Genomic DNA, 24,308 nt, shown 5'->3' on the forward strand with positions numbered 1-24,308 from the left:
GGAGAAGATGGAATGCATAAGTAATTCTATATTTTGCTCTTAATACTTTGGAATTGCATAAATATGATTTTCTTTATAGATAAGCATTAAGCATTAGGCTATTATCTGTGACTCATTACCGTGTATTCTGCTGTTGGGGACAATTTATTGTCTTTGTTAAATCATGGAAAATCCTTCCATGCAGTTTGTATTTCTTTGTGTCTGAAGCAAACTACATTTGTTTATCTTACCCTCTAGGTGGCTTTGTTCTCAGCTGGCTGGAAGTTCATCATAATATGTGGGTGCAACAGCAGACCTCATTCGTAGCATAAAGATGTCATGTGTGTGCTTAGCTGTGGAACAATTGTCTTAGGTGGTTTCTGGAAACACTGCATGGACTTAAGCAAAGAAGAATGTCTGTTTGTTCTAAAGGTGGTGATTTGCTTTTCTGCTCTCTCACTCCTTTTCAAACACTTAACCAAACAAAGCATTTACAGTTACGCAGTCTGATATTCCTTCGAGCTTTTTTAAATATAAATATCAAAGTTAGGAAGTTAATACTCATAAATGTCAGAAGTAGGTAAAGACAGATGGACTGGAGATGCTAAGAAGGGGCTGGACCCATGGCTGGCTGACCACAGCTTGTCTGTTGTCTGAAATGAGAGATGAGGAACTGTGGAGCTGTGTTTAAGGCAGCAGATGCATTGCTACTGTTTCTGAACCATGAAGGAAATACCAGACGCCAACACTTCAGGAGATTATCTACTGCTGCCATACATATTTTCTTACTTGCAGGACGATCATTGTTTGGAGTAGCTTCTTTTTTATGTGAAGATTTACTAGTAGATTCACTTCATATAAAATACATATTTGCCAAATGCAGCCGTAAACAGTAATATGGGTGCTTGCCTTGGTTCCTGGCTACACAGAAACCTTTCCAGTCGCTGGCCCTGAAGGCCCTTTTTCAAGACCAGACGTGTGTGTGTGTGTGTCTGCTGGGTAGTGGGGCTGCCTCTTCTGAAGGGGAGTTTGCAGGAGGATGTGGTTTTACTTCTTGTCGCAGTGAAGCTCTTGGAGGCCTGACAGCTCTGGTTTGCTGCGTGCCGTTGGGGTTGAGTGCAGTAGCCAGAACAGTCCTTGATTGAAACTGCTTCTCTTAAGGTTTTGTAATATCTAGTAAATTCCAGAGTCGGGCTAGAGAAGAAGGCAACCTTTTTCTTGCAGCATGATAAACTCCAGCTACCAAACCAGTCTGAAGACCATGGAGCACATTACCAATCTTGGCTGGACTGTCCACAGCTGCTGTATAGTCTGGATTTGGTGCCTTGACTTTATCTGGTGGGAGTGATTAAGATACAGTGTTTGCCACATTTTCCTAGTGATGTTGCTGTCCGTTTGGTTTTGCTGTGAGATGCTGTTATCATCTCCTCAGCTCTGAGTTGAGAACCAAAAGGTTTCTTAGATGAAGACATTCTTAGAACTCTACTTTTTTGGCAAAGCAAGTTGTTACCTCTATAAAAACTCCTTAAAAGGCTTCGAAATGCACAGAGCTGAAACAATTTTACTGTGGCCTGTGCATGAAAGGAGTAGTATTACCTCTTTCCCCTCACCCAGCCATGACTGTTCAGAAAGATACAGTGTGTGTGTACAGCTTTTTTTTTCTTCAAGAGCTTTGACCTTTGGACCTTTATCATTACTGACTGAAGCGTCATAGTGGCATAAATATCCCCGTCAGCTCAGACAGTGTAACTCTGGCCCTCATCCCAGTCTTAGAGGCCGACATAGAAATGCCATCCTCTATCTGCCTTTGATATTGCTTGGTCTGGTTGAAATGGTGACTGCATTAATCCTTTATGTATTCTTTCTACCTTGGCTTCTTTGCTTCATTACTGAACTATCCATCCTGCTTTCCTTGTGTTAATTTTATTCCATTTGAAGTCTGAAGCCTCAGTGATATGTGAGATTACTACTTACTGTCACTGGCTTTGTATTCTTTAAGGAACCCGACTGCCTTTGTGGCGTGTTTGTGATGCTTTGAGACAAGGAAATACTTTGTTTTGGAACAGAGCATGCAGAAAGTAGCTCAGTGTGCTAACACAGCCTTGGTTTATAACCTCTCCCAAATGTCAGTCCTTCTGGCAGCAATGGATTCAGGGCCTACTTCAAGTTAAGGATTAAAAAACCCCAACAGACTGACAAAGCTTTTCTGCTTCTTCCTTTTGTCCTGTACACCTCATGTTGAGATGCAGCTGAAAGGCTGCTAATATGGCTGTGTCAGAAGAGGCTTCTCTTCAGACAAATGCCATTTAGCATAGATTTAACCTTTAGTGATGCTGCAGAGAGTACGTTCCCTCCATAGAGGGTTAGAGCTCAACGTGGTGGACTTTGGTTTATTTAAAGACTAGCTCCAAGGTGCCTTGTTCCATTTCTTTCAAGCATCTTCAAAACTGTAGTTGTCAACTGTATGCAGGTTTTTTTTTGCCATTGGAAACATCTGTTATGAGGCAGTAGGATAACAAGTGTCATTAAGATGTTAATTTCCTACCAATGCAACCAAATTAATGAGAACTGGACTAGTTTATGGTAATAGCTTCAGCTGGTTGGCTTTCTTGTTAGGAGGAGAGGCTTTGTCGTTTTCTTACAGATTCATGTAATGCATCATTTCGGTGTTTTGTTGAAACTGTGCAATTTTTTGCTTAGCTTTCCTCAACTCTGTGCATACTTTAAGGAAGCCTGAAAATTTACAAGATATCTATTCAGACTTGTTTCTCGTATGGTTGCCTGAAGAATAGTTGTCACAGGCTCTTTGAAAGCTGTGGAAAAAGCTGAGGGCTGTTATATTAAACTCTAGAAACTGCTGTGCTTTTAAATTTTTTATCTGGAAGTTGTATACAAAATTACTTGGACTAAAAGTCTGCCCATAGGACTGTTGTACTTGCAAGATTGTGGAGATGTTCTATGGCATCTGATGGAAACTGACCTGGACGTGACTTTGTCAGGAGACCATGGAAAGCAATGGCTGTTTGCAGAGCGCTGCTTTGAGGTGTTTTCAGGATCCTGGCAGCGCTTCAGGCCTGACACTGAAATTGTCTTATTGTCTCAGAGTCTGCAGTGCCTGGAGGGGAATTTGAGTGTCACTGTAGGGTGACATGGAGGAAAAAAAGCTGAGGAAGGAAGTGGTTTTGTTAGTGAGTACCCCACTAAGGCTGGTGCCCTTCGAGTGTGTAAATGTTAGTTCTTTCGTTGGCTAATAGCTGGATGTGTCTTATGGCTTGGCACAGCCTCAGAGTTGCTTCCTTGTACAATGTAGTTGTATATCTTTACCTTTTCCCTCCTCTTTTGCATCAGTCTTGCACGTGGTCCTGTATGCCAAGCTGTTGAAGATGGACAGTTGATCTTTTCTGTGTATCTGGGGATGAGGGAATGGTGGCTGCTGACCGATGTTCATTTGTGTCCCTGTCGAGTGTTTCAAGTGATGAAATATTTGAATTGCTTGCAAAATGCCAAGTGGATGAAATTGGCTTCATGAACTAATAAAATCTGAGAGAAAAGACAAGAATGTGTGGGAAACTTGAGGTGGTATTTTCCTTCACTCCCCCACCCCGTACTTCCTTACAAGTGTCTGACTTCTATGTTCTGTCATTCTGAGGTTATTGTACTTAGTAGAATCATAATATCATTTGAGTTGGAAAGAACCCTTAAAGGTTGTGTAGTCCAACTCCCCTGTTGGACTACAGCTAAATCAGGGTGCTCAGTGCCCTGTCCAGTATGATCTTCAATGCCTCCAGGGACGGGGTTTCCACTACATCCTTGGGCAACGTGTTTCAGTGCCTTACCACTTGTAATAAACTTTTTCCTTATATCCAATCTAAACCTTCCCTCTTCAGTCTTGAAAGCATTTCCCCTTGTCTTGTCACAACAGACCCTGCTAAAAAGTCTGTCCCCTTCCTTCTTACAGCCCCGCTTTAGATACTCAGATACTTTAGATACTTTAGATATCCACAGCCTTCTCTTCTCCAGGCTGAACAGCCCCAGCTCTCAGCCTGTCCTTGTTGGAGAGGTGTTCCGTCCCTTGGATCATTTTTGTGCCCATTCTCTGGACACACTCCAGCAGGTCTGTGTCTCACTTCCTGGCACTGCCCATGTCCTTAACCTGTCGATAACTGCTGGTGGAATAGGGGACAACTTCTACCTGGGCTAATGTTTATACTTATCTGCCCCCTGACTGTTTAACCATTCACAATTGTGAGCATCATCCAGAAATGCGTGGATTTCTAGTGCCTGTCCTCTGCTTACAGTAGTTAGTGGTAAGACCAAAATTGGTTTCTTGTTTTTTAAACAAGCAAAGGTGAGTGGGAGAGATGGTGGAGGAGATGCTGACAAATCAGGTTATCAATACCTCTTGGCAGAATCAGACTCAATGGCAAAGATCACTGATTTTTGCTATCCAGAGAATGTTAAAGTAAGTACATGAACAGAAAGGTCTGCAGTTATGATGAAATACCCAGGCAATTAACTAACGGAGAGAGAGTTAATGTACAGGATAATGGGTGATTATGTTCCTAATGTCTCTTTTATTTTCTCATAGGGTTGGATGCTCCACTGCCTGGTATGCCTGCACGTAGCTTACTTCTTAAATTCAGGATCACTAATTTGTGCGTGGAGACAAGAGTAGATGTTTTGCATGCTGAGGGAATGATTCAGTTTGAAATTTGACCAAATAGAGGCTTGTTCCTGTAACTGAGATTAGCTTAAACAGTTTTCCAACCTTATTTCATTGTTTTAAGGGAAGTCATTTGAATAACCAAATCATTTAAGCAATTGTTTGCAGTCCAGAAATCAGAAGTCTTTTGGGTACAGCGAATCAGTTCAGTTTATAGCAAATGTGCCAAAAGTGCGAATGTATTTACATAAAGAATTACAGAGAAGAGGTCCATGACACCTAGAGGACGAGTAAATTGCTTTCCTGTGTATCACAGCATTCTCCATTAATTCCATGTGGCAGAGGTTGGAAATACTATTTCTCTAATCTCTTCCCAAGCTGAGTGTGTGTGAAGGAAGGAGCGATGAAGTTCTGCCCAAAGGAGCTGCCATTTCACTTTTCCATCAGTTTGGTGGGAGCTTCACCTTAAGTGTTTTACTCTTTGATAAGATTTGAAGAGTTTACATGGCTCTTGTGAGCTGCTGGGTAGTACAGACTGTGCCAGAAATCAAGTTGTTGGAAGACAGACTTACTGTATGCTACTTGCTTTTTCTCTGTTATTTCTTCATTTAACTTATATGGACAAATTCCTCCTGCATGTGTTGTGCAGCATAACATTCTTTAGCAGAATGCCTTTCTACATGTTATCTTTGCAAGTTTTTACACAATACTTCGCCGTGTCTTCATTTAGAAGTTGACATGATGAGGAATTTGAAAACTACATAGTTTCCTAATCTGTGCAGTGATTTATTTTTTCCTGCCTCCTCAATTCTTTGTCTGTAGAGTTAACTGGAAGAGCATTTTCAGGTTTCTGTTGGGGAAAGGAGCAGAATGAAAAGCAGCCCTGCTTCTTGTACAGCAGTGTGGGATTTGGGGATTATATACATTCCTTATGAGCTCAGTGCCTGGAGGAATTAAGCTGAGGTTTCTGTTTTGTTGGTTTCTGTAGTCACTGCAGCTCCAGTACTTGTTAATTTTTGATAAGTTTTATTGCACGTCACAGACATTTTAGAGGCTCAGATCTTTCCGATGACAGTAGAATCCCCACACCCTCAAAACATGTATGTGAAAGTTCACATATAGATTGTTTCATGATAATTTGGTTACTCATAAAACTGTTATCGCTAACTTTTGCTGAGTTCTCTCTAAATTGAGGAAAGCCTGTAAAATCATCTTTCTATACTCTCTATTTTTGCCCATAGCCTTGTTTTCAGTTAGGTAATAGATAAATGATCTGGGGGAACCCTATATTTGAATTGTGAATAAGAAGTTAGAGGAGTTCATTTTGTTATAGTGTATCTAGAATAGCAGTTAACTATCTGTGATCTTGTGTGACAGCTTAGTAATCCCTTTTGAGTGCTCTTGCCTAAGAACAGCTCTAATGCATAGGTAGCTTCTGATGCATTGCCTGGCATGGAAAGGGCACAGACGTGGCCCTGCTGATGCTTGTTGGTAAGGGCTGGGACAGACTGTTTTGGCAGTGAGCTGCATGCTCTTAGCTGTGCTGAACTGAGGATCGCTGCATTAGTCACTTGCAGTGAGCTGTGTCCTGCTTTAGGTGTGTGCCTTTTAGCTCTCTTCTATATTTCTAATAGCAAGTTGAAATATTTATTACAGAGTGACTATGTAGTCATTCTTGTAAGCTGTACTTCAGTTTTTACGCTTTTGTTCTGTTTCCAAAGATAATGGGGAGCTGTGAGCTGAAGTACTTGTCTGCTGGTGGGAGACCTCTCTGAGAGGCTCCAGACCATCCTGCATAGACCTCAGCAGGCTGTTGCCAAAATGCCTTTCCCTTAGCTTGCAGCACGGTTCACCGTTCATGGTGCCTTTTGGCACAGCACTCCTTTAATTTATCTGTATTTATCATTAAAAGATGATGACTGTGCTGTTCAGATTGTTCAGTGCTGACTGCGTATTTCCACAGGTTTAACTGCTTTGGTCTGGACAGCTTGCGCTTGTTTTTACTTGAAGGAGCTCACAGGGCTTTCACTTTATAAACAGTGCAGTGATCACCTTTCATAATAAATCTAGTACCCTGATTAAGATGTTCCATGCTAGTGTGTGTACTTTCCACTTCAAATGTTTATTTTAAAACAGATTATATGTAAAAGGCCAACGTTATTATCAAGGTAAACTTTGTGTATTTCCAGTAGAAGAGTGGAAAAATGGATGTAGTGAGAACATAACCTTGCCCTGTGCCAGTGGTCCCTTCAACCCCCATGTCCATTTGCTTTTTGTGGGCAGAAGTCGTGGTGCTTTGCCCGTGCTCTGTGCTGGAGCTGGGCCAGAGCTGAGCTGCAGGGCCATGCTGCCCTATGGGCAGCTGCTGAGCTGGTGCTGCTGTTCTCCCCATCCTCACAGTCAGTGCCCCTGGCCAGCCTGCAGAAATCAGTGAGAGACTGACAAATGCATTTTGTCTGTGTTTGTCTGCGGCACGTTTGCCACCCATCCTTTGAAGGAGGGACTGAAGCTGTTGTGGGCCTGATTCTGGAAGATGTCTCAAGCAGCTTCATAAAGGCTGTTTTCAGGGTGAGGTTGCACAGTTGTTGAACCTGCTTTGGGTGCAGGTGGCTGCTGTAACAGGATACGTTCTCCCTCTGCCTGTGACCAAAGCCTCTTCTGTGAGGGAGGTGTGAGGGCTGCAATAACATGCGCCGCTGTGAGGCTGAATGGCTGTCTGCTCCAATTAAACCGACCCTGCCAGAAAGCAAACACAGAAATTAGTTGGATCAGCAGTGAATTGATAAACTGCACTGAGCGGCCAAGTGACAGAAAGGCTGTGGTGGAAGTGAGGAGTGTCAGCTGTGTTGGAGCTGCCTTCAGCCTCGGCCAGGGGAAGGCCCTGCAGGGAAGGCACAGCTGACCAGGATGGAAGTGTTCACCTGGTGGGTGTCTGGCTGTTATTTCTATTGCTATGTGTTACCCCTCTGACAGGTTATTCACCATGCTCACGGGACAGCGCGTGAGCTGGTAAACACAGATGCTAAGAAGCTGCCTGCTGTCCTGTGGTTTAAATCCGTGGGCTCTGCCTGTCACTGCAGCTCATCTGTGCAGGCAAAGTGATTTTCTGACAGGGTATTTTTGGTGGTGCTCTTCAGGGGGAAGAGTAAATGTTTCACTTTCTCACATGAGTGCCTCGAGAAAAATGAGCTCCCTAGTTCAGGAGTTAGAATTGCCACTTAATCAATTTACAGAGGGATTAATTTAGTGTATTTTGCTAATATTGTTTCATGATGAGAGAGTGGTACTGGTGGAAGTAAGGTGTCAATGTATTTTCAGAAGAGGTGTGTTTTGGGAGGTGGACTTTTCCAGCTGGAGTATGAAGTACAAAGTGCATCTCCAATAGCCACTGCTGCAATTGCCACTGCTCTCAGTTTCTTCACGCACTGACATGTGACCTGTGTAGGTATGTCTGTATGGTGGTGGTGTGTTTTTTTGGCCGCTCTGTTCATCCCATAGTATTCCAGTGGTGATCAAGTCAGGCCCCCAATGTTTCATCTGTCTGGGACTGCCCTTAGCAGTGGGAGCAGCAGTTCTGCCTTCCTTGGAGGACCACTGGCAGAACTCTGTTGCAAGGCCAGAATCCAGTCCTGCAGCCGCACTCTGCTGCCTTTTAATATGATGCCATGTTCTGTGGCACCCCCTGTCCCTCCTGCCCACAGCACCCAAAGAGGATGTTCTGAAGACAAATGGCTTTTATTGTACTACCTCGGTCCATCTCTGAGGCAGCTTCATGTTGGATGCTGAATGACACATGAGACTACTGGAAAAAATAGATTTCAGAGTAATGCATATTCATGAGGCTGCACTATGGTTGCTGTGACAACCTCACCTCAGTCAAGATCAGTGTTTTAAACTTCTGTCTCCTGTGTCTGGGTTTCTCCTGTAGTGGATGTAACGGGTTTTCCACTTTTCTCCCAACCTTCCAACAGTTTAAATTATTAGCAATTAATAGCTGCATCTCATAAAGCTTGTAACACATCCAAGCACAGCTTCTTGCTTCTTTCCTGCTGGTGTTAATCGAGTGTTGTGGGAGTGGGGTGCTTTCTCCTGCAAGATGTCCTTAATGCTGGCAAGAATATTCTGGCTGGGTTTTCCTCATTTGATTTTCTTTAAACTTGAGGGGGGAGGAAAAAAAGGCAACCTGAATTAATGGGCGTATTTCTCCACACCCCTAAGGTAGGTAGCCTAACTGGTAACAGAATCTCTCATGCCAAAAAATTCCTTAACAGAGCTGATCCCTGTGCAAGTGTAGTGTTTTAAGGACTCCTGACCCTGAAAGGATTGGGTGATTTTGACAGGTGTTACTCAGAAAATAGTTTGCTCTGTGTACTGGATGCATCCTGTTGTGACTCTGGGGCCAGGGTAAGATAATTTGAGGAAGGTGGTAGCAGGTTGTGGCATGATGAAAGCAGTGACTAATTTCTGGATGAGCTTGTGGTGAGTTGAACATTTGGAGAGAGCTGAGCTCTGAAGGTTAAGTCCCGCCTGTTGATGTGAGAAATTGAGGGCACTTGTGCAACCTTTGTGACTTTTGGAAGGTGTTTATACGCTGCTCTTGCCTGGCCTGACTGGATGCTTGGCCCAGAGGACTGCAGTTTGTTTCCAGTGAGTATAAAGAGCATGGCCTTTTTCCTAGCTCTGATGGCAGGTAAGGATTATTGCTTTCAGAAACCAGCTGCCCACTTAAAGCGTTCCTTTCCGAGGCTCTGGGTCAGTGTGTGGGTGAGGTGCTGGTAGGAGGGGAGCTGTGCTGCCTGGTGCCTGAGTTCTGGGGAAACAGTAATGGAGAATTCAATGTATTGCATAGTCCCATGTGAGGTAGGGCTGAGGTGAGATGTGTGTTTCCACAGTGAGGTTTAGGATAGGACTGTGTTGGGATAAATTTGTGTCCTCCCTCCCCCACTCTTCAGTGTCTTCTCGAATTGAGCTTAATGCCAAGTTTTCTTGAAAGATACCAACTTTATCTGCATAAAACCACTTCCTGTTGTTCAAGAGAGGAAGCTGTAAATAAGGTTTGGTTTTCTGAACAGATTTGAACCATCTGGAGAGCAGACTGGGAGAACTGTGTGCACAGGGGAAAGAACTGAACAGCCAGGGAGCTCACGGTGCAGTCAGTTGATCTTTCTCCGGTTAAAGTTTTTGAAATATTAATAAGTACAAAATGTTCAGACAATGGCTTCAGATGAGATTCTGTCCATTAAAAAGAAGAGCTGGAGGAATGTGTGTAAGAAAGAGGGAACCTTTCGCGCAAAAGCTCTGTATGGAGCTGCCCTTTGAGTCTATTGTAGGTGTAGGTGTTCCACTTAGGGCTCCTGTTTTAATTAGACACATCCAGAATTAAGCACGTCAAGCCTTGTTTTCAGTGCTCTATCAAGTGACACGTATGGACCATCTACATGTCTTGTGGTGTCCCTGCTTTCCTGTCAAGAAAATAGGCTTCACTGGAAAAGAAGTGAATACTTTAAGTAAGCCTGATGCTATCCACTCCCTCCATTTGCATGTCCCTCCCTCGTGATAAGGCTGAAATGTCCTGGTGTTGACACTGCCTGTGTTTGTTCACACACACACAATTGAGCTCTTAGTGAATACCAGAGCTCTCTGACTTCTGTAGAAAGACATTTTGAGATTAAAAGGAGAATGTGAAGGAAAATGAAATGCGAAGATGAGAAGCGGGGGTATGTTAGATCTATTTTGGCGCTAATGTCTGTAGCTTTCTGAAGTATTGTTTTTCAAGCAATAGGAGCACAGGTGCTTTGAGGGCTGTTTCTCTGTGTCGTAGCCTGGTGTGGCCTTTTTTGATTTTATGTGCAGTTCATCTATGGTGTTGTAGTGTTACGTGTTCTTTTTTTCGTGGAGTCCCAATGAATGTGTGCCAAGGGGATGCTGTCTGCATAGTGCCTCTGCATTTCATTATCAGATGAAGAGATTGCAAGGGTCGTGAAGCAGAGTCCTTCCTCTGACAAAATGTACACCAGACTTCAGTTGCAGCATTTCAGCCTGGTCTAGCAGGCCGCGTATTCAGATTCAGCGAGTTCTGGTGTCAAAGTCTGGATGTGAGAAAAGAAAACTGAAACCCTTAAGCAACTCGTGGGAGGGAATGAGTCGTCCGCACTCAGGCAAGTACAGGTTGCGTTTGCTTCTTCCACAGGGCAGCAAGGGCTGCTGGTGTTAACTCGAGACCTGCCAAAAATCAGGCGGTTTGTTATTAAAGGTGGTTTTGCTGTTTTAGCATTTGCTTGTCTTTTAAATGTGAAAAGTGCAGACCTTTTTCCCTAACCAAGCTCATCAAATAAGTACGTGAGCTGTTGCCTACCTTGTTACTGGATGATTTGGGAGCCAGGATAATTTTAACAGGCTGGTATTTAATTTTGCTGATCTGACCTCTGCCACTGCAACAAGAGAAATGAAAGCCACCTTCTTAAAACAGAAAACCTGGCTGCCTGAATAGCCTTGTCTGTAAGCACGTTAATGTAAGATAGCCGCACTGTATTATGACAGAGGGCTTGCTAGTATTAGGAGATCTGGCTGTGGTGCCGTGATGTTGGACCTAAATCAATCTTGCAGAGTCAGCGTCTGTCGTGCTGCACCCTGTGCTTAGCGTGACAGAGCTGGATGTGGGAAAGATCTGTCATTGCTTGCATTAATACTACAATGTTTGCTCCAGAATTAATCTTGTCTTGCAAGAATTTGCTTTTATTTTGCTCAAATTAGTAGTTTATGAAGGTGATACCAGTCTTAATTCTTGTATTATTTTTGTAGTATGCTGCTGTGTTACATACATTTGCAATGTGCAGAGTTAAAGTAGTTGCATTTCTTTCTGCTGATGGTTGGTTTGAGACAAGAAGGGGCTGTGGGCCTGCGTTCTTGCTTGTAGCTCTGCATGTACAAAGCTGCCTGTCAGGTTTGATATTGCTGCTATGGGATCTCTCTAGAAACAGCCTGAAACTCAGAGCTGAGCTGGCTGGGGCTGGGACATGGATGGGGAGCTGGGAGAGGGCAAGGGGATGAGTAGCTGTGGTGGTGAAGCAGGTGTTTTGGTATTTAGTTACTGTGTTTTACAAGGCCAGATTCTGACCTATAAATAGATTTCTTACGTTTTGCTAAGACTTATTTGCTTCCTCATGCTTAGCTAGATTTCATCTGAGTCACTTGGAATCTCTGAGAAGCTCTTCTTCTAGTGAATGCGAAGCTATTGAAATGTTGCCATATTTATCGATCTTCATCTAAAAAAGAAAAAGTTGCTTGTTACAAGAATAGGCTGCTGACATGAAAAGCCTATCTGAGAGCACGTGTTTGGCTTGAGGCCCAAGAATGAGCTTCTATAGGAGCTTCTTGTTGGCAAGCTGAAGTTTTTCTTCTCTAATATAGCTCGGCAATCTGGGAGCCTGTTACATTTGAACAATTTTTAGACAAGATGATCATATTGTTTTAACATTATAATTTAATAGATATTTCTGTGTAACGGTGTCTTCTTTAAATACTTACAAATATGCCGAGGAATGCAATTCTTTGCTATTTAGTGTTGTATGTGCCAGCCTGTTGGTGGGTAAGGTCCTGCAGCAGATCTGGTTTTGGGGAGCAGCAGATGAGCATAACCCTAACAAGGAAATCTGAGGGTTCTAGCCCTGCTGAGGACAGATGCTCATCTGCAACCTTGAGCCAACTGCTTTGTCTGCAGGAGGGTGGAGATGGCTTGGGATGCTTGTGTCTGTTGGTACCAGGCAGCGTGTGCCGTCCTCATTTCGTCTTCGTGCAGTGATGTCAAGGGTGATGGCTAGAGGAGTCTGGTTGTGAACTGCCTTCTTGTGGGTCTGACCTGCATACTGTGTGACATCAGCTGAACGGTGATGGAGATCTTTGAGATGGAGGGAGCATAATGCATTTGTGCCAGTGCTTATCAGGGGTTTAAATTTGCCTGATAGCATTTGTTCTGGAGTTGCTATTCATAGCAGGGCCTAGAGATAGTTTGGGATGTGATAGCTGACAACTTTCTTCATCATATAGTCAATGAATGAGCAGAAGTGTTTCTATTTTAGACTTAGCTTTGACAAGCAATAGGACTTCAAAGAGAAGCAGCTTGTAGAAAATAACCTTGGGGTGAGTTACCACAAGAGGTTGAAGAGGAAAAATAAACAGAGGGTTGCAACTCTGATAAAGCAAGACTTTTCTTTAGCCAGCTGCGCTGTGGGGAATTTGTATTCGTTTCAAATGTGTTTGTTCAAGGGTGCTAATAAACTTTGGCAAAGGTGCAGGTTAAGGCAGGTTCAGAAAGAGTGATCTGGTTTGAATGTTGATGTTCATTTGTGAAAGTCTTAAAGCATCCTGCATGTGAAGGCCTCGGAGCTGAGGAGAATAGTGCACATGAGGAAAAGACTGCCCACTTTGCAATAGACTGTCCATGGAAGCTTTGAGGTGGTGTGATCAAGGAACTAACTTTCAAGTTGGAGTCTGTGACCTTTGTTACCCAGCAGGATAAGTTTACAACACTGAATTGGACTGATTCAAGGTGCCCAGTTTAAATAATAAGTGATACAGTGCAGTGTCTTAGAAAGCTACAATTACAATGAGTTTACATATATTAGTTCATCTTTCTTATATTGTCTTTTGAAAAGCAAAATGCTTCTCCTGGTAGGGTTGAGGGCTTTAGAGCAGGTATGAAGGAGGAGGTTAAAATGAGGCTCACTAATTGAAGCATAGAGGGATTGTTTCCCTTGCTGGAGTGCTGTAATAGAAGGCTGTAAGTTCTTCTAAAGAGACCGGCAAGGAAGGAGCTGTGTCATGGCTCTCTATGCTCGAGTCCTTGAAGGGTAAAGGGGTCCGGGAAGGCTGGATGCTCCTCAAGAAGGAAGTCTTGATGGGTGCAGGAGCAGGATATCTCCCTGTGCTGTCAGATGAACTGAGGTGAGGGGCAAGAACACTGGCATGAGTGAGCAGGGAACTTTTTCTGAGACTCCAGGAGAAAAAGAGAGTCCACCTCCTGCGGAGTAAGGGATGGACAACCTGGGGAGAGTGCCAAGAAGTTGTTAGCATACACAGGGAAAAAAATCAGGCATTAACCAAGCTTGAACTCAACCTGGCCACCATAGTAAAAGAAAACTAAGTGCTTTTTAACAAATATATTAACAGTTAGAAGAGGGAAAAAATCCATGGGGCTAGATGGGATCCACCCGAGGGTACTGAGGGAGCTGGTGGAGGTGGTTTATCAATCTTGGTCAACCAGAGGGTTGGGGGTTTACCAATGTGACTCTCATCTATAAGAAAGGTTGTATGGAGGATCTGGGGAACTACAGGCCTGTGAGCCTGACCTCAGTGCCAGATAAGGTCATGGAGTTGATCATCTCAAGTGTGATCACATGGCGTGCATAGAACAACTGGGGGAACAGACCCAAACAGCACTGGTTCATGAAATGCAGGTCCTGCTTGACTGCCTTCATCTCCTTATATGACTGAGTGACCTGCCGGTGAATGAGGGAAAGGCAGTTGACAGTCAGCCTAGATTTCAGTAAGCCTTTGACACTGTCTCCCACAGTATTCTCCTGGAGAAGCTGGCAACCCATGGCTTGGATAGGTACAATCTTTTCTGTGTAAGAAGTGGCTAGAGGGATAGGCCAAGACAGTGGTGGTGAACAGGGTTAAATCCAGCTGGTGACCAGTCACAAGTGATGTTCCTCATGGGTCAGTGCTGGAGCACATGGGCTGCCCAGGGGGGTGGTGGAATCACCATCCCTATATGTGTTCAATACAGTTTAGCAGAGAAATATTGGTATTGTTAAGGATTTTGGCTGTATATTTGAATATGTTATGTCAAATTCATCGGTAATTTTTTGATGGGATCTTTTGAGTGGATCTAACTGACAGCATTCTTCAGTGAGTCCTCGTTACCTTCCTTTATCTTACTCTGAAGTAGGAGAGTGTCATGATAGCCTTGCTACTCTTTCTTCAGTTTTTCAGGGAATTTAAAGATGAGTTGTGATGTGTAATGGATTTTCATGTCTTTGATTAGACATGTCAACAAGCTGAAGAATGTGAACTTATCAACTGAACCTTTTTTGTTCAAAGTAACTTGTTGGGAGCTGACTTCTTAGCAGTTGTTTTAGGGGCAGGTTGTGAGCTTGTTCCCTTTCTGTCTTTAGAAATAGCCATGAGATAGAGGCTGTAACAGTAGGGGAAGATGTGCAGGAAGATGGTAAGTTATCAACTACTGGAAAACAAACTGCATCTGTTACACTAGGGGGAGGGTTGGGGAGAAGGATGCCTCTTAAAAAGAACTTAAAAAGCCGAATGCTTTTTCTTCTAGTGACAGGAAGGCTATTGAAAAGATGGCTGTAAGTAAGTAGTTAACAGAATGCATGTGTTTAGGCTTATTGCACGCTTTCTAAAGTACTCTTGTTGTCTTGCTTCTTGCAGAGACTCCAACCGTCATGTTAAGGTAAAGCAGAAAAGTGCAGTGCTGAACATGCTAAAGAAGTTGGACAAAATAAGGTTCAGAGGTCACAAGAGAGATGAGTTCCTTGATTTAGCAGAGTCTCCAAATGCTTCTGACACTGAATGTGGAGATGAAATCCCAGTGAAAATACCTCGAACATCACCCCGAGACAATGAAGAGCTGAGAGACCCTGTAAGTAGTAGGTTTAAGTATTGTTATGTCATTGTTGGGTAGAAAAAAAACAAACATGGAAATTAATAATTCCTTGCCCCTTGTATTTTGGATTTAACACTTGAAGATTTGTGGATTGGGAATAAAGCTCTAAGTAGACTTCCATGTTGTGGAAAGTTCAAGGTACTTTCTTAAAAGCAGAGTTGCTGTTGTCAGTCTACAGCATCTAAGAACAGGTCTGTTAACTTTGGATGTGCTTCTGAATGCTCTCAGGTTTTAGTTGCTTTGTTAAAATACTAATTAATATGAAGGAGAGACTTCTGGTTGCTTTTCAGTTAGAGAAACTCATAACTGCTCAAATACTACTGCCCAGAACTGTTGGTATATGATTTCTGATGGCTTCACTTGAGGGCTGTGCCACCTCCTTGTTTACTGGAGTGTTGTATCCAGTGATGCTGATGTGTTTCATGGCTGTCTTAACCCTACGTGAGACTCTTCTGCTACAACTTTTTGATACTTGTAAGCAGAAGCAACTGAATATAATAATATACAATGCTTCAGGAATTTTTAAATATTGTTTTTAAAAAAGACCTAAACAATATAAGGAATCCTCCTTTAACCTCTTATGTGACTGTGGTCCTTGAACTTGGACTACTGGGTATGATCTAAATTACAGCTTGGCAATTTAACTGTTGCAGTCAGGATTTGTTCCACTCTGGGAGCTTACAGTGTGGTTCTTGGACCCAGATGTGGTCCAGCTGTTATCTGAAAGCTTGTATTTCAAGCAGCACAAAGCATACTCACTGCTTAGAGAAATCAAACTGAAAGATTTCAGTCTGTGTAAGGTTAAGCATTTCCTTTGGGTTTGGCAACTCATATCCTGTTCATTGGCTATTATTAATGGTGCTTTTTTTTCCCTTAATGTATAGTTTCAAAACAGTCTTTGCTCATATGGAGCTGTTTTGCCAGATTTTCTTTCCTATGGTAGTTGAACAAACAAGTGGTAATGACAGAGCATTTTTGTGCCACAAAAAACCACAACATTATTGTATTCATATCATCAAGCTCCTCAGACAAAGAAGGTCTTTTGAATACCCTTCCTTTGCTCTTACCCTCCTGAGGCATCTATCCTTTGTTACTATTGTATGTACTGAGACTACTCTTCCAACATGATATTGTCTGAATTTATCTTAGGTAAGTAGTGGCTTATTTTCCTGCAGCCACCTTCTCAGTGTGCAGAGCTGAGCAATTTCAGAAACCAATTTGAAGAGAAGCACTTTGCTGGCTGGCTGATTACATGATGTTAAGTGGAGTGCCCTGATCTGACTCTGTGGGATACAGTTGAGCACAAGGAAACAGAGAGAAAGGGAAGAAAAGCAGGAATGCTATCAAACTTGTTATGTGCTGCTCATGGTGTTAGTGACTTCCGAAGCCAGTGTGATGCTGGAACCACCAGGTAAAAGCAGCAGCTGAGTTACAGATAGTGGCAAAACAAGCAAACCTAGATGAGGAAAGAGACCCAAACTATAAGGGCTAAGTTTCACATGGAGTATGAGGGATTACCACTTGGCTCTGGAATGTTTCTGTCCTCCCAAGCACTGCTGCCCACCCATAAAATGAAGGGAGAAGAAATAATCCCTAGTGCTGCAGAGTTGCCAGGAGTAACCAAAGTAATTCTGTATTTAAGCCAGTGTTAAAATAATGTCTGAGATCGTGTGAGCAGAGGGATTCTGAATTGTGTCTGTTTCTTGTTGAGATCAGATGCTTGAGTTCTGCCCAAACTGTTCTCTGTGACTAAAACTCAACTCTTAGATTGCTTATACAGGGTGGTCGCCTTTCACAGGCTGTGTAAGCTCTGTAGCATTATACTATGATTATGCTGTCGGGGAGAGGGATCAAGAAAAGATCATGTTAGGTTGATTTCTTCCCAACGAATGCTACAGGGAGCTCTTCAAGACAGACAGAAGCCAGTGCAAATCTTGTGCATAAATGGAAGTTAGGTCGCGTGTGTTTTCATGTGCAGGTGAGCTGGTGCTGTATTTTCACTTCTGTTGCTTCATTCTTTCTCTTGAAATCTGAGTGAGGAACTGCTGGGCTGGAAACAGCAACATTGGTGGCTTAGACCTGAACGTAAAGGTGGAACTTTGAGTCTTAGTCCCTGTAACTGCATCTACAGCACATGGATGTCTTTGCTTCTGCCATCTCTTTTTTAAAGGCTTCTTCTTTGCCCTTCACTTTTTCATTTAGATTTTCAGTCTGGTGTATTAGTCATTATGGAGCCATTAAAGAAAGACCTTGGTTTGTTAAAACAGCACAGCAGTGACATGAATGAAAGGCCCTTGTGCAGTGGTACTCAGTCAAGGGTATGTATACAGTGCACACAGAATCACAATCAAACACATGGAAAAACTTGTCACAAATGGAGTCTTTAGAGGAATAAGCCCTGTCAAAAAAGGTTATAGTTGCAGCACACTACCAGTGTGCAGAGAAGAGTATTCTCTGTGATCCAGCTCCGGTAAGTTAAATGAATGTTCAGTCACAAGCCGCAAAGAGAGCAGTGGGAGTTAGTCCTGCAAATTCACATCTTATGCAGAATTTACATCCTGTGGACAGAGAAGGGATGACTGGATGAAAGAATCTTGTGTGCTTTATCTTAAACTGTAAGCATTACCTATTTAGCTCCATAGTAAACACCTAGACCTGTATTTGGGCAAAGCAGCTGTTTCATAGTTTCACAGTTTCGTGCGGGTTGGAAGGGACCTTAGAGATCATCGAGTCCAGCCCCCGGGATTCGAGCCTCTGTGTAGCAGAGCGGCACTTCTACCACTTGCGCCACAGGGGGGGTTTCTATGTTCTATAGGAACTACCTGTTCTATAGGAACAGGTTGGCACTGATAGGGGAGCCCTGGAGTTGAAGATTTGATGTTTTTCTTTGATTTCTTTTGAATTCTGTTCAGAATTTCCTGTACTGTTCAGAATATTTGTTGCTCTTGAACTAGTTCAGTTTCAACTTACTGGCTGTCCATTTGCTTGAGTAGTTACCTCATAGAATCATAGAATTGTTTCAGTTGGAAGGGACTCTTAAAGACCACCTAGTCCAGCTCCCCTGCAATGAACTGGGATGCCTACAGATAGACTAGGTTGTACTTCTCCCCTCTCTGCCCTTACTACCTTGTATTTCTGGGATAGCAGCTACTTTCTTAGGTGTCTGTTTTCCTGGGCACTGTGACCACATCATAGCCCAGACTCTGTTGGTTAACAAGCTCTTAGCAAAGCATTTTTCAGTTCTTGAATGACTTTCCAGGTTACTCTTTCCTCCCCACTGTAGCATCAGGTTTTTTTTGGGAAATGTGGACATTCAGCTCTATATGCAGCACTGCTGTTTCAAGCTTGTTTTGTCAAAACATCTCAATTATTGAATCAACTGTAACCTGGTCCATTCCATCTTCTTTATAGTGAAAGTATTAGCATTTGTCATATTGTGACGTTGGAACTTTACATAATATTTATTACTTGATTAATTAAAGCCCCTTTCATTCAGTGCTATCACAGTTTCCTATTTTATAGATGCATCATCTGCAGCCTGATTTGCTAAGATGCAAATCTTCAGGGCTGGGACTGCACCCTGGCAATCATGGCCTGTCCTTGTATTTGCCAGTTCTGTCTTGCCTTCTTTATAGTATCTGGTTGTTTTGTGATCCAGGTGAATTAATGCACTGTTAATGTTAAAAGTGTTCCATTTTTGTAAGAGGGAGAAGATGTTTCCTAGTACATCCAGTGGATTCAGTACAGCAGAGGATCACATCCCCTTCGGCAGAAGAGGGGAAGAACAAATTTGTGTTTCAGCCCCTGGAGCTCCTGCACTGAACTCAGTGAGAATTTCCAATTGGAGCTCTCTGGTACCTGGCATATTGTACTGAAAGCAGCCTAATCTACTTATGCAAGTTCCCTGCCAGTGCGCTAGGATTAAATCTGAGTTATTATGGTGCAGCAAACATTAATTTAATTGCTGTTCCAGTACAGTTTGGCTTTTCCTGAAACATGTCAATTAAAACCTTAAACATTTGTGTATCTGTTGCCTCATTTACAATGATTTGAAGATATAAAGACTCAGGCGCACATTACAGATAAAATAAGCTGCCACTAAAATAACAACAAAAAAAGATCTTGCAAAATTTAGCAGCGCTTTGTGAGCTCTCTGTTCTGGGTGTGCTTCCCAGAGCAGCTATTGAGGATTAACAGTTGATGCGGATGCTTTGTTCTTGAGCTGCCTGGCTGGGTGTTTTTCCCTTCCCTGCAGCAGGTACCTGCGGCAGCCATGGTTGAACCCTTGAATCTTTGAGCAGCGTCAGTTGAGAAAAGCAATTAATTCATAGCGTGTGGGTGTATGAAAGGAGCAATCTAGAAGTCGTGTGCACTTTGGGCAGCTCTCATAGGTGAGGGTTTTTGTTGGGGAAGGGGAGAGAAAGGCAGAATGTTGTATCTAATCTGGTATCCCCAGGTGTGGCAACCAATGTGGTGAGCAAATTGCAGTGAAAGCAGCACTCATCTTTACCTGCATCAGTACTTGTTTCATTTGGGAATTGTTCCTCTCTAATAGGTTAATTACAAACCTGCAAACAAGTCCAACATCTTGTTAGATGTTCCTATAGAAAAATCTCCATGTGATGTTTATTGTGTGAGTAAATAAAAGGAATTGGACAGTTGCATGTCTGTGTAATGCTGGGATGTGCTGCGCTGCAGATGAAGATGCATCCGTATCTGCTGAGCAGTGGAGTTCCTTAGGCCTTTGCTGCAGCTGTGCAGTGATGGTGTTTGTGGTGCTCAGCACCCAAAGGCAAATGCCAGGGCTCTCAGGATACAAGGGTGTACAGAAGGTAAAGGTTACTCAGGTTGAGAGGTATCGCTGCTAAAAGCCCAACCTGCACATGGCTTTAAAAGCACATTTGTGGGTCGGTGACATCTGCCTTCAGACCTGGAGCTGGATGTGGTGTGGAGCAGGAGCTCAGACTGCAGATTAGAGGTGATCTGTCATCATCAGCAATGTGCCTTTAACCCCTCTGACTCAAACTCTTCCTGCTTGACTCTGTGGCATTTTGCTGGCTTCCTAGGCACTGTGAACTCATCTTTGCTAAGTAATTGTGATTGCCAACATTTTAAGATGGTCCCTGTGTCAAACATTGTCAAAGCTGGAGAGGCAGAAGGGTATGGAAGAGCAGAAATCTGTGGAAGCCTTTAAGGCTTTTACTGAGTCATGCAGAAGCAAGAAAGGGCATCTGTACAGTGAAGTTGTGATAATCCAATCCCAGTCCCTGTGCTGTCCTACAGCAGCTGAAGAAAGAAATGCTATTACCCACTTCACACAGGAATTACAACAGAAACGTTTTTTATTAACCTGTGAGTGGAGTCAATTATGCATTCCTGAGGCAGGCAGCTGACCTTCAGTGAATGTAACAGGCACATTTCTTATCATTTTAGCCCATTAACACCTCTTGACAGAGCAAGGTGTGTTGGTGTGGAGGAAAAGCTTCTGTGACAGAGGCGCCATCTGCTTAAATGTCTCCCATCTCTCTTTCCTATACGTGCTCACATTTTTGGCCCTGCTCGGTTGTGTTCAGCAATACTTTATGGTGTCTCTAAGTTTGGAATGGCCGTGCATCTCATGTAACTACTCAGGTTAAACCATTTTTTTATTATACAACACTTGTATGATGTTGCTCCTGGCGTTCTTAGCAAGCAGCCTCATATTTGATCTTTTTATGTTTTCCTCTCTCTGACTTAGGTCGTTTGGGGTTAAAGACCCCCAGCAGGAGGGCTGAAACTAGGTGATCCTTAAGGTCCTTTTTAGTGTAGGGTTTTTAGAGTTAGGATACTGGTTAGGCTGCGGTTGGACTTGATGATCTTCAAGGTCTTTTCCAACCTGGGTAATTCTATGATTCTATGGTTCAACCCAAGCCATTCTATGACTCTCTGTGTACCTGCTGATTTTTATCCCGTTACTTGGGTGGAAACTTGAATATCTCAGACACGTACTATCCCTTTTCTCCCTCCACTCCTTCCTCACCTGTTTTCTATCCTGTTTGCTTTGCTTGGGGCTGGGGACTAGGGAGCAGTGTGGCAGGAGCTGTGTGCCTCTAGCAGTACAGCTGAAGTATCACAGCACGTGCTATTACATGGCCCAGTGTGCAAAGCTTGTGAGCATTCCTGATGAGTGTAGCATCTTACTCTCTGGCCTTTATGTTGTTGGGGCTTTTTTTGGTTTTTATTTTTAGCTTTGTATTTCCCAGCAGTGTCTTTAGCCGGTTCCATATCTAATCCTACATGCTAAGGCCAGAAGATGCTGTCCTCTTGCACAAGGCATACCTCTGCCAAGTGTGTTTAGCTCCCTCCTTTATGAGTCACAGAGTGATAAAAACTCGGTCACAATATAAAATCTGTGCTTTCATGTCTGGGTAGCAGTCTGCATTTTTATAACGCTGCCTTCTTGCCTGCCTGTAGTGTGTTGCAAGGTGTTGCTGCCTGACTTCTGCCACACCTTTCTCAGCAGGGCTCTGTGTCTAGCAAGCAGTAACACTAAATCCTACAGCACTGAATGCGTATGATCCTGTTTTTAAGATAAGAAAACAACGCTGAGGTTAATCACCATCCTGTGCTCATCTGGAAATAAACTGCTGCTTCTCACCAGGCTGGAGCAGTGTCAGGTGGCCTGTAGTGCTGCACCTCACTGGCTGGATGAGAGATATGGTACCTGTGCAGCAGGATGCTGTGTGCATCTCCCCATAACAGTATGGCTGTGGGCTCTGCCTGCTCTGTGATGCTGCTGGGATGCTCATGCTCCAGCTGGGAGCAGCACAGTGCCGACAGCTTCTCACTATCAGGGCTGACAGCTTGCATGGTTGTGGGCGTCACTGTGGCACTTTTGGGACTGGAAATAGCATCCTTGCTTGGCACCATATGAAACAAATCCAGGTGGGAAGCTGGTGCCAGGAAGGCGTCCTGCAGTAAATGTCCACTGCTTCTTCATTTGACTTCATAGTCAGTTCTGAGGTTTAAACTGTATCTGTTCAGCTTGAGCAAGAAAACAGATGTTTAATAGGTATTTCCACACTGCTTTATTTAATCATTCCCACCAGTAAAAGTGCTTTGCAGCCTGTGATCTTTGTACATCCTTTCCTAAGACACAGCAAATGTATTTTAATTAACTCTCCTGTAAATCAGCTGAGTTGATGTAAGTATGTAATTAAACTGTCACAGTTGTATGTATGTAGCTGACTTCAGAAAGCAGTAGAGCTCCCGTATGTTTTCAGAGGTAAACAAGGGTTGGAGAAGCATTTAAGATGGATCTTTCTTTGTCTGAAGGTCATTTTCAAGATGTAGGCTTCTGTAATACACTTCAGTTCGGGCTCCTGTAAACCTCATTGGCAGCCTTCATGTAAGCAGCAGGCAGTGCATGCCAGGGCCTTAGCCATCATTGCTGAGGAGATGCCCTCACGCATTCCTTTCCCTGCTTTCTGAAAATGCTCACTTCACTAGAAATGGGCAGAATCACCTGCTTTCTGCTGTGTGGGCTCACTTTTTTTCTCTGCTCACTTTCTGGAGGTGGCAGTTGTCACTGCTGTTCTTAACTGATGACATTGCTCTTTAATTCCTGTCTCCAGCAGTATTTCCCATGCTGGGGGTGACAGCAATAAATCAGCCTCCTGAATCCCCTCACCTGGTCCTCCATGATGCTCTTTCAGAGTAAATATCTAGAATAATTTTTCTTCCTCTAGCTTTTCAATTGAACGTGTAAAGTATGTCACATTGTTCCTTAACAGGGTAGGGGAGATAGACAATATAACTATGTTTTTCAGATCATTAGAAGAAAGAGTAAATGATGACACAGCATAGATGATAAGGGGGCAGGAAAACCTTGAGGTTTGCATCATTCAGATTCACATAGGAGAGATGCTGCGCGTTGGATTAGTTTTCACTCATTCATTTTTGGCTATTTAATGCAGATTAAGAGATATGCAGAGTTGTTGATACTTGTATGTTTCTCCCATGGCTGTCTGTTTACTGCACCAGATGTAAGTTGATATATTTAAATGACCAAAACCAAACGTGCCTCTGAGCTGTCAGTGTGTTCTGACTTTCTTACAGGCTGGTCCAGGGACCATCATCATGGCTTCAGGAGTCCAGGACTTTAACAGAACAGAGTCTGACAGACTGAATGAAATCAAAGGTCACCTGGAAATAGCCTTACTGGAAAAACACTTCTTGCGTAAGTATAAAATGAATACTCTGTGGAAAGGAATGGCTTGGGCCTGCTGGAAAAAAGACATGATGCAAAAGATGGCATTAGAATTCTAAGAGATTCTGTTCAATAACTAGATTGAAGTCTTAAAATAATTTAATACTCATGTTTACCTTCAGCATGTCCTCGAGGACTTGAAATTAATTCTAGGTGACTCGTTTTTCTTTTGGCAATATTTCTTTGATGTTTTATTCCCGTGCCAAAAGGGAGGTGTGATGAAGAAACTGGACAAAAATGTATCATGAGCTGATATCAGCTTCCACCGATAACCTGGAAGAGGTATCATGATTGATCTATCAAGCAAAAGCTGGTTGTAATTTATTTGAATTCTAACTCATCTGTGCAGTACTGAAGTTACCTCATACTTCTTATACCCCCGGAGTTGTATTGCTTAAGCTACTGTTATCAGATTATCTTTGAACCAGATGGGACTTTTTGTGATTTCCTAATGTAATGTGGTGTGTAAGAGAAAGCAGGCCTTCCCAGAACTCATTTCTGGCTTGAACTATGACATATATCTTGCTATAAAAACATTGTATGGTTGCCAAACACTTCCACTGCTGGTGAATCCATTTGCAGCCTTTAGTGTGTAGTTACAGGAGCTAAAAAATGTGTAGGGCACACATTTTTGCAAATATTTTTTACTTTCAGGCTTATGCTGTAGTCTGAAAGCCTTCTTAAACCACTTCTTAAAGTGGTTGCACTTTAGCACTTGTAATTGAATCCTTTCG

The 24,308-nt window shown here is 43.0% G+C and overlaps 1 protein-coding gene across 4 annotated transcripts in view; it reads left to right on the forward strand.

Moving 5' to 3' along the window:
* GRAMD4 (GRAM domain containing 4) overlaps positions 1-24,308 on the forward strand; it is a 66,056-nt gene that overhangs the window by 5,938 nt on the left and 35,810 nt on the right. For 3 of the 4 annotated variants that reach the window (XM_015851874.2, XM_015851883.2, XM_015851893.2), the window contains exons 2-3: positions 15,092-15,302; positions 23,424-23,544. In XM_015851874.2, coding sequence (XP_015707360.2) covers positions 15,141-15,302; positions 23,424-23,544 — 283 coding nt within the window. In that variant the 5' untranslated portion in view covers positions 15,092-15,140. Of the gene's footprint in view, positions 1-10,235; positions 10,360-15,091; positions 15,303-23,423; positions 23,545-24,308 lie in introns of those variants that run through there. The other variant, XM_015851900.2, reaches the window with a different exon arrangement.

Source organism: Coturnix japonica, chromosome 1 (genome assembly GCF_001577835.2).
Source record: "Coturnix japonica isolate 7356 chromosome 1, Coturnix japonica 2.1, whole genome shotgun sequence".
Taxonomy (NCBI): domain Eukaryota; kingdom Metazoa; phylum Chordata; class Aves; order Galliformes; family Phasianidae; genus Coturnix; species Coturnix japonica.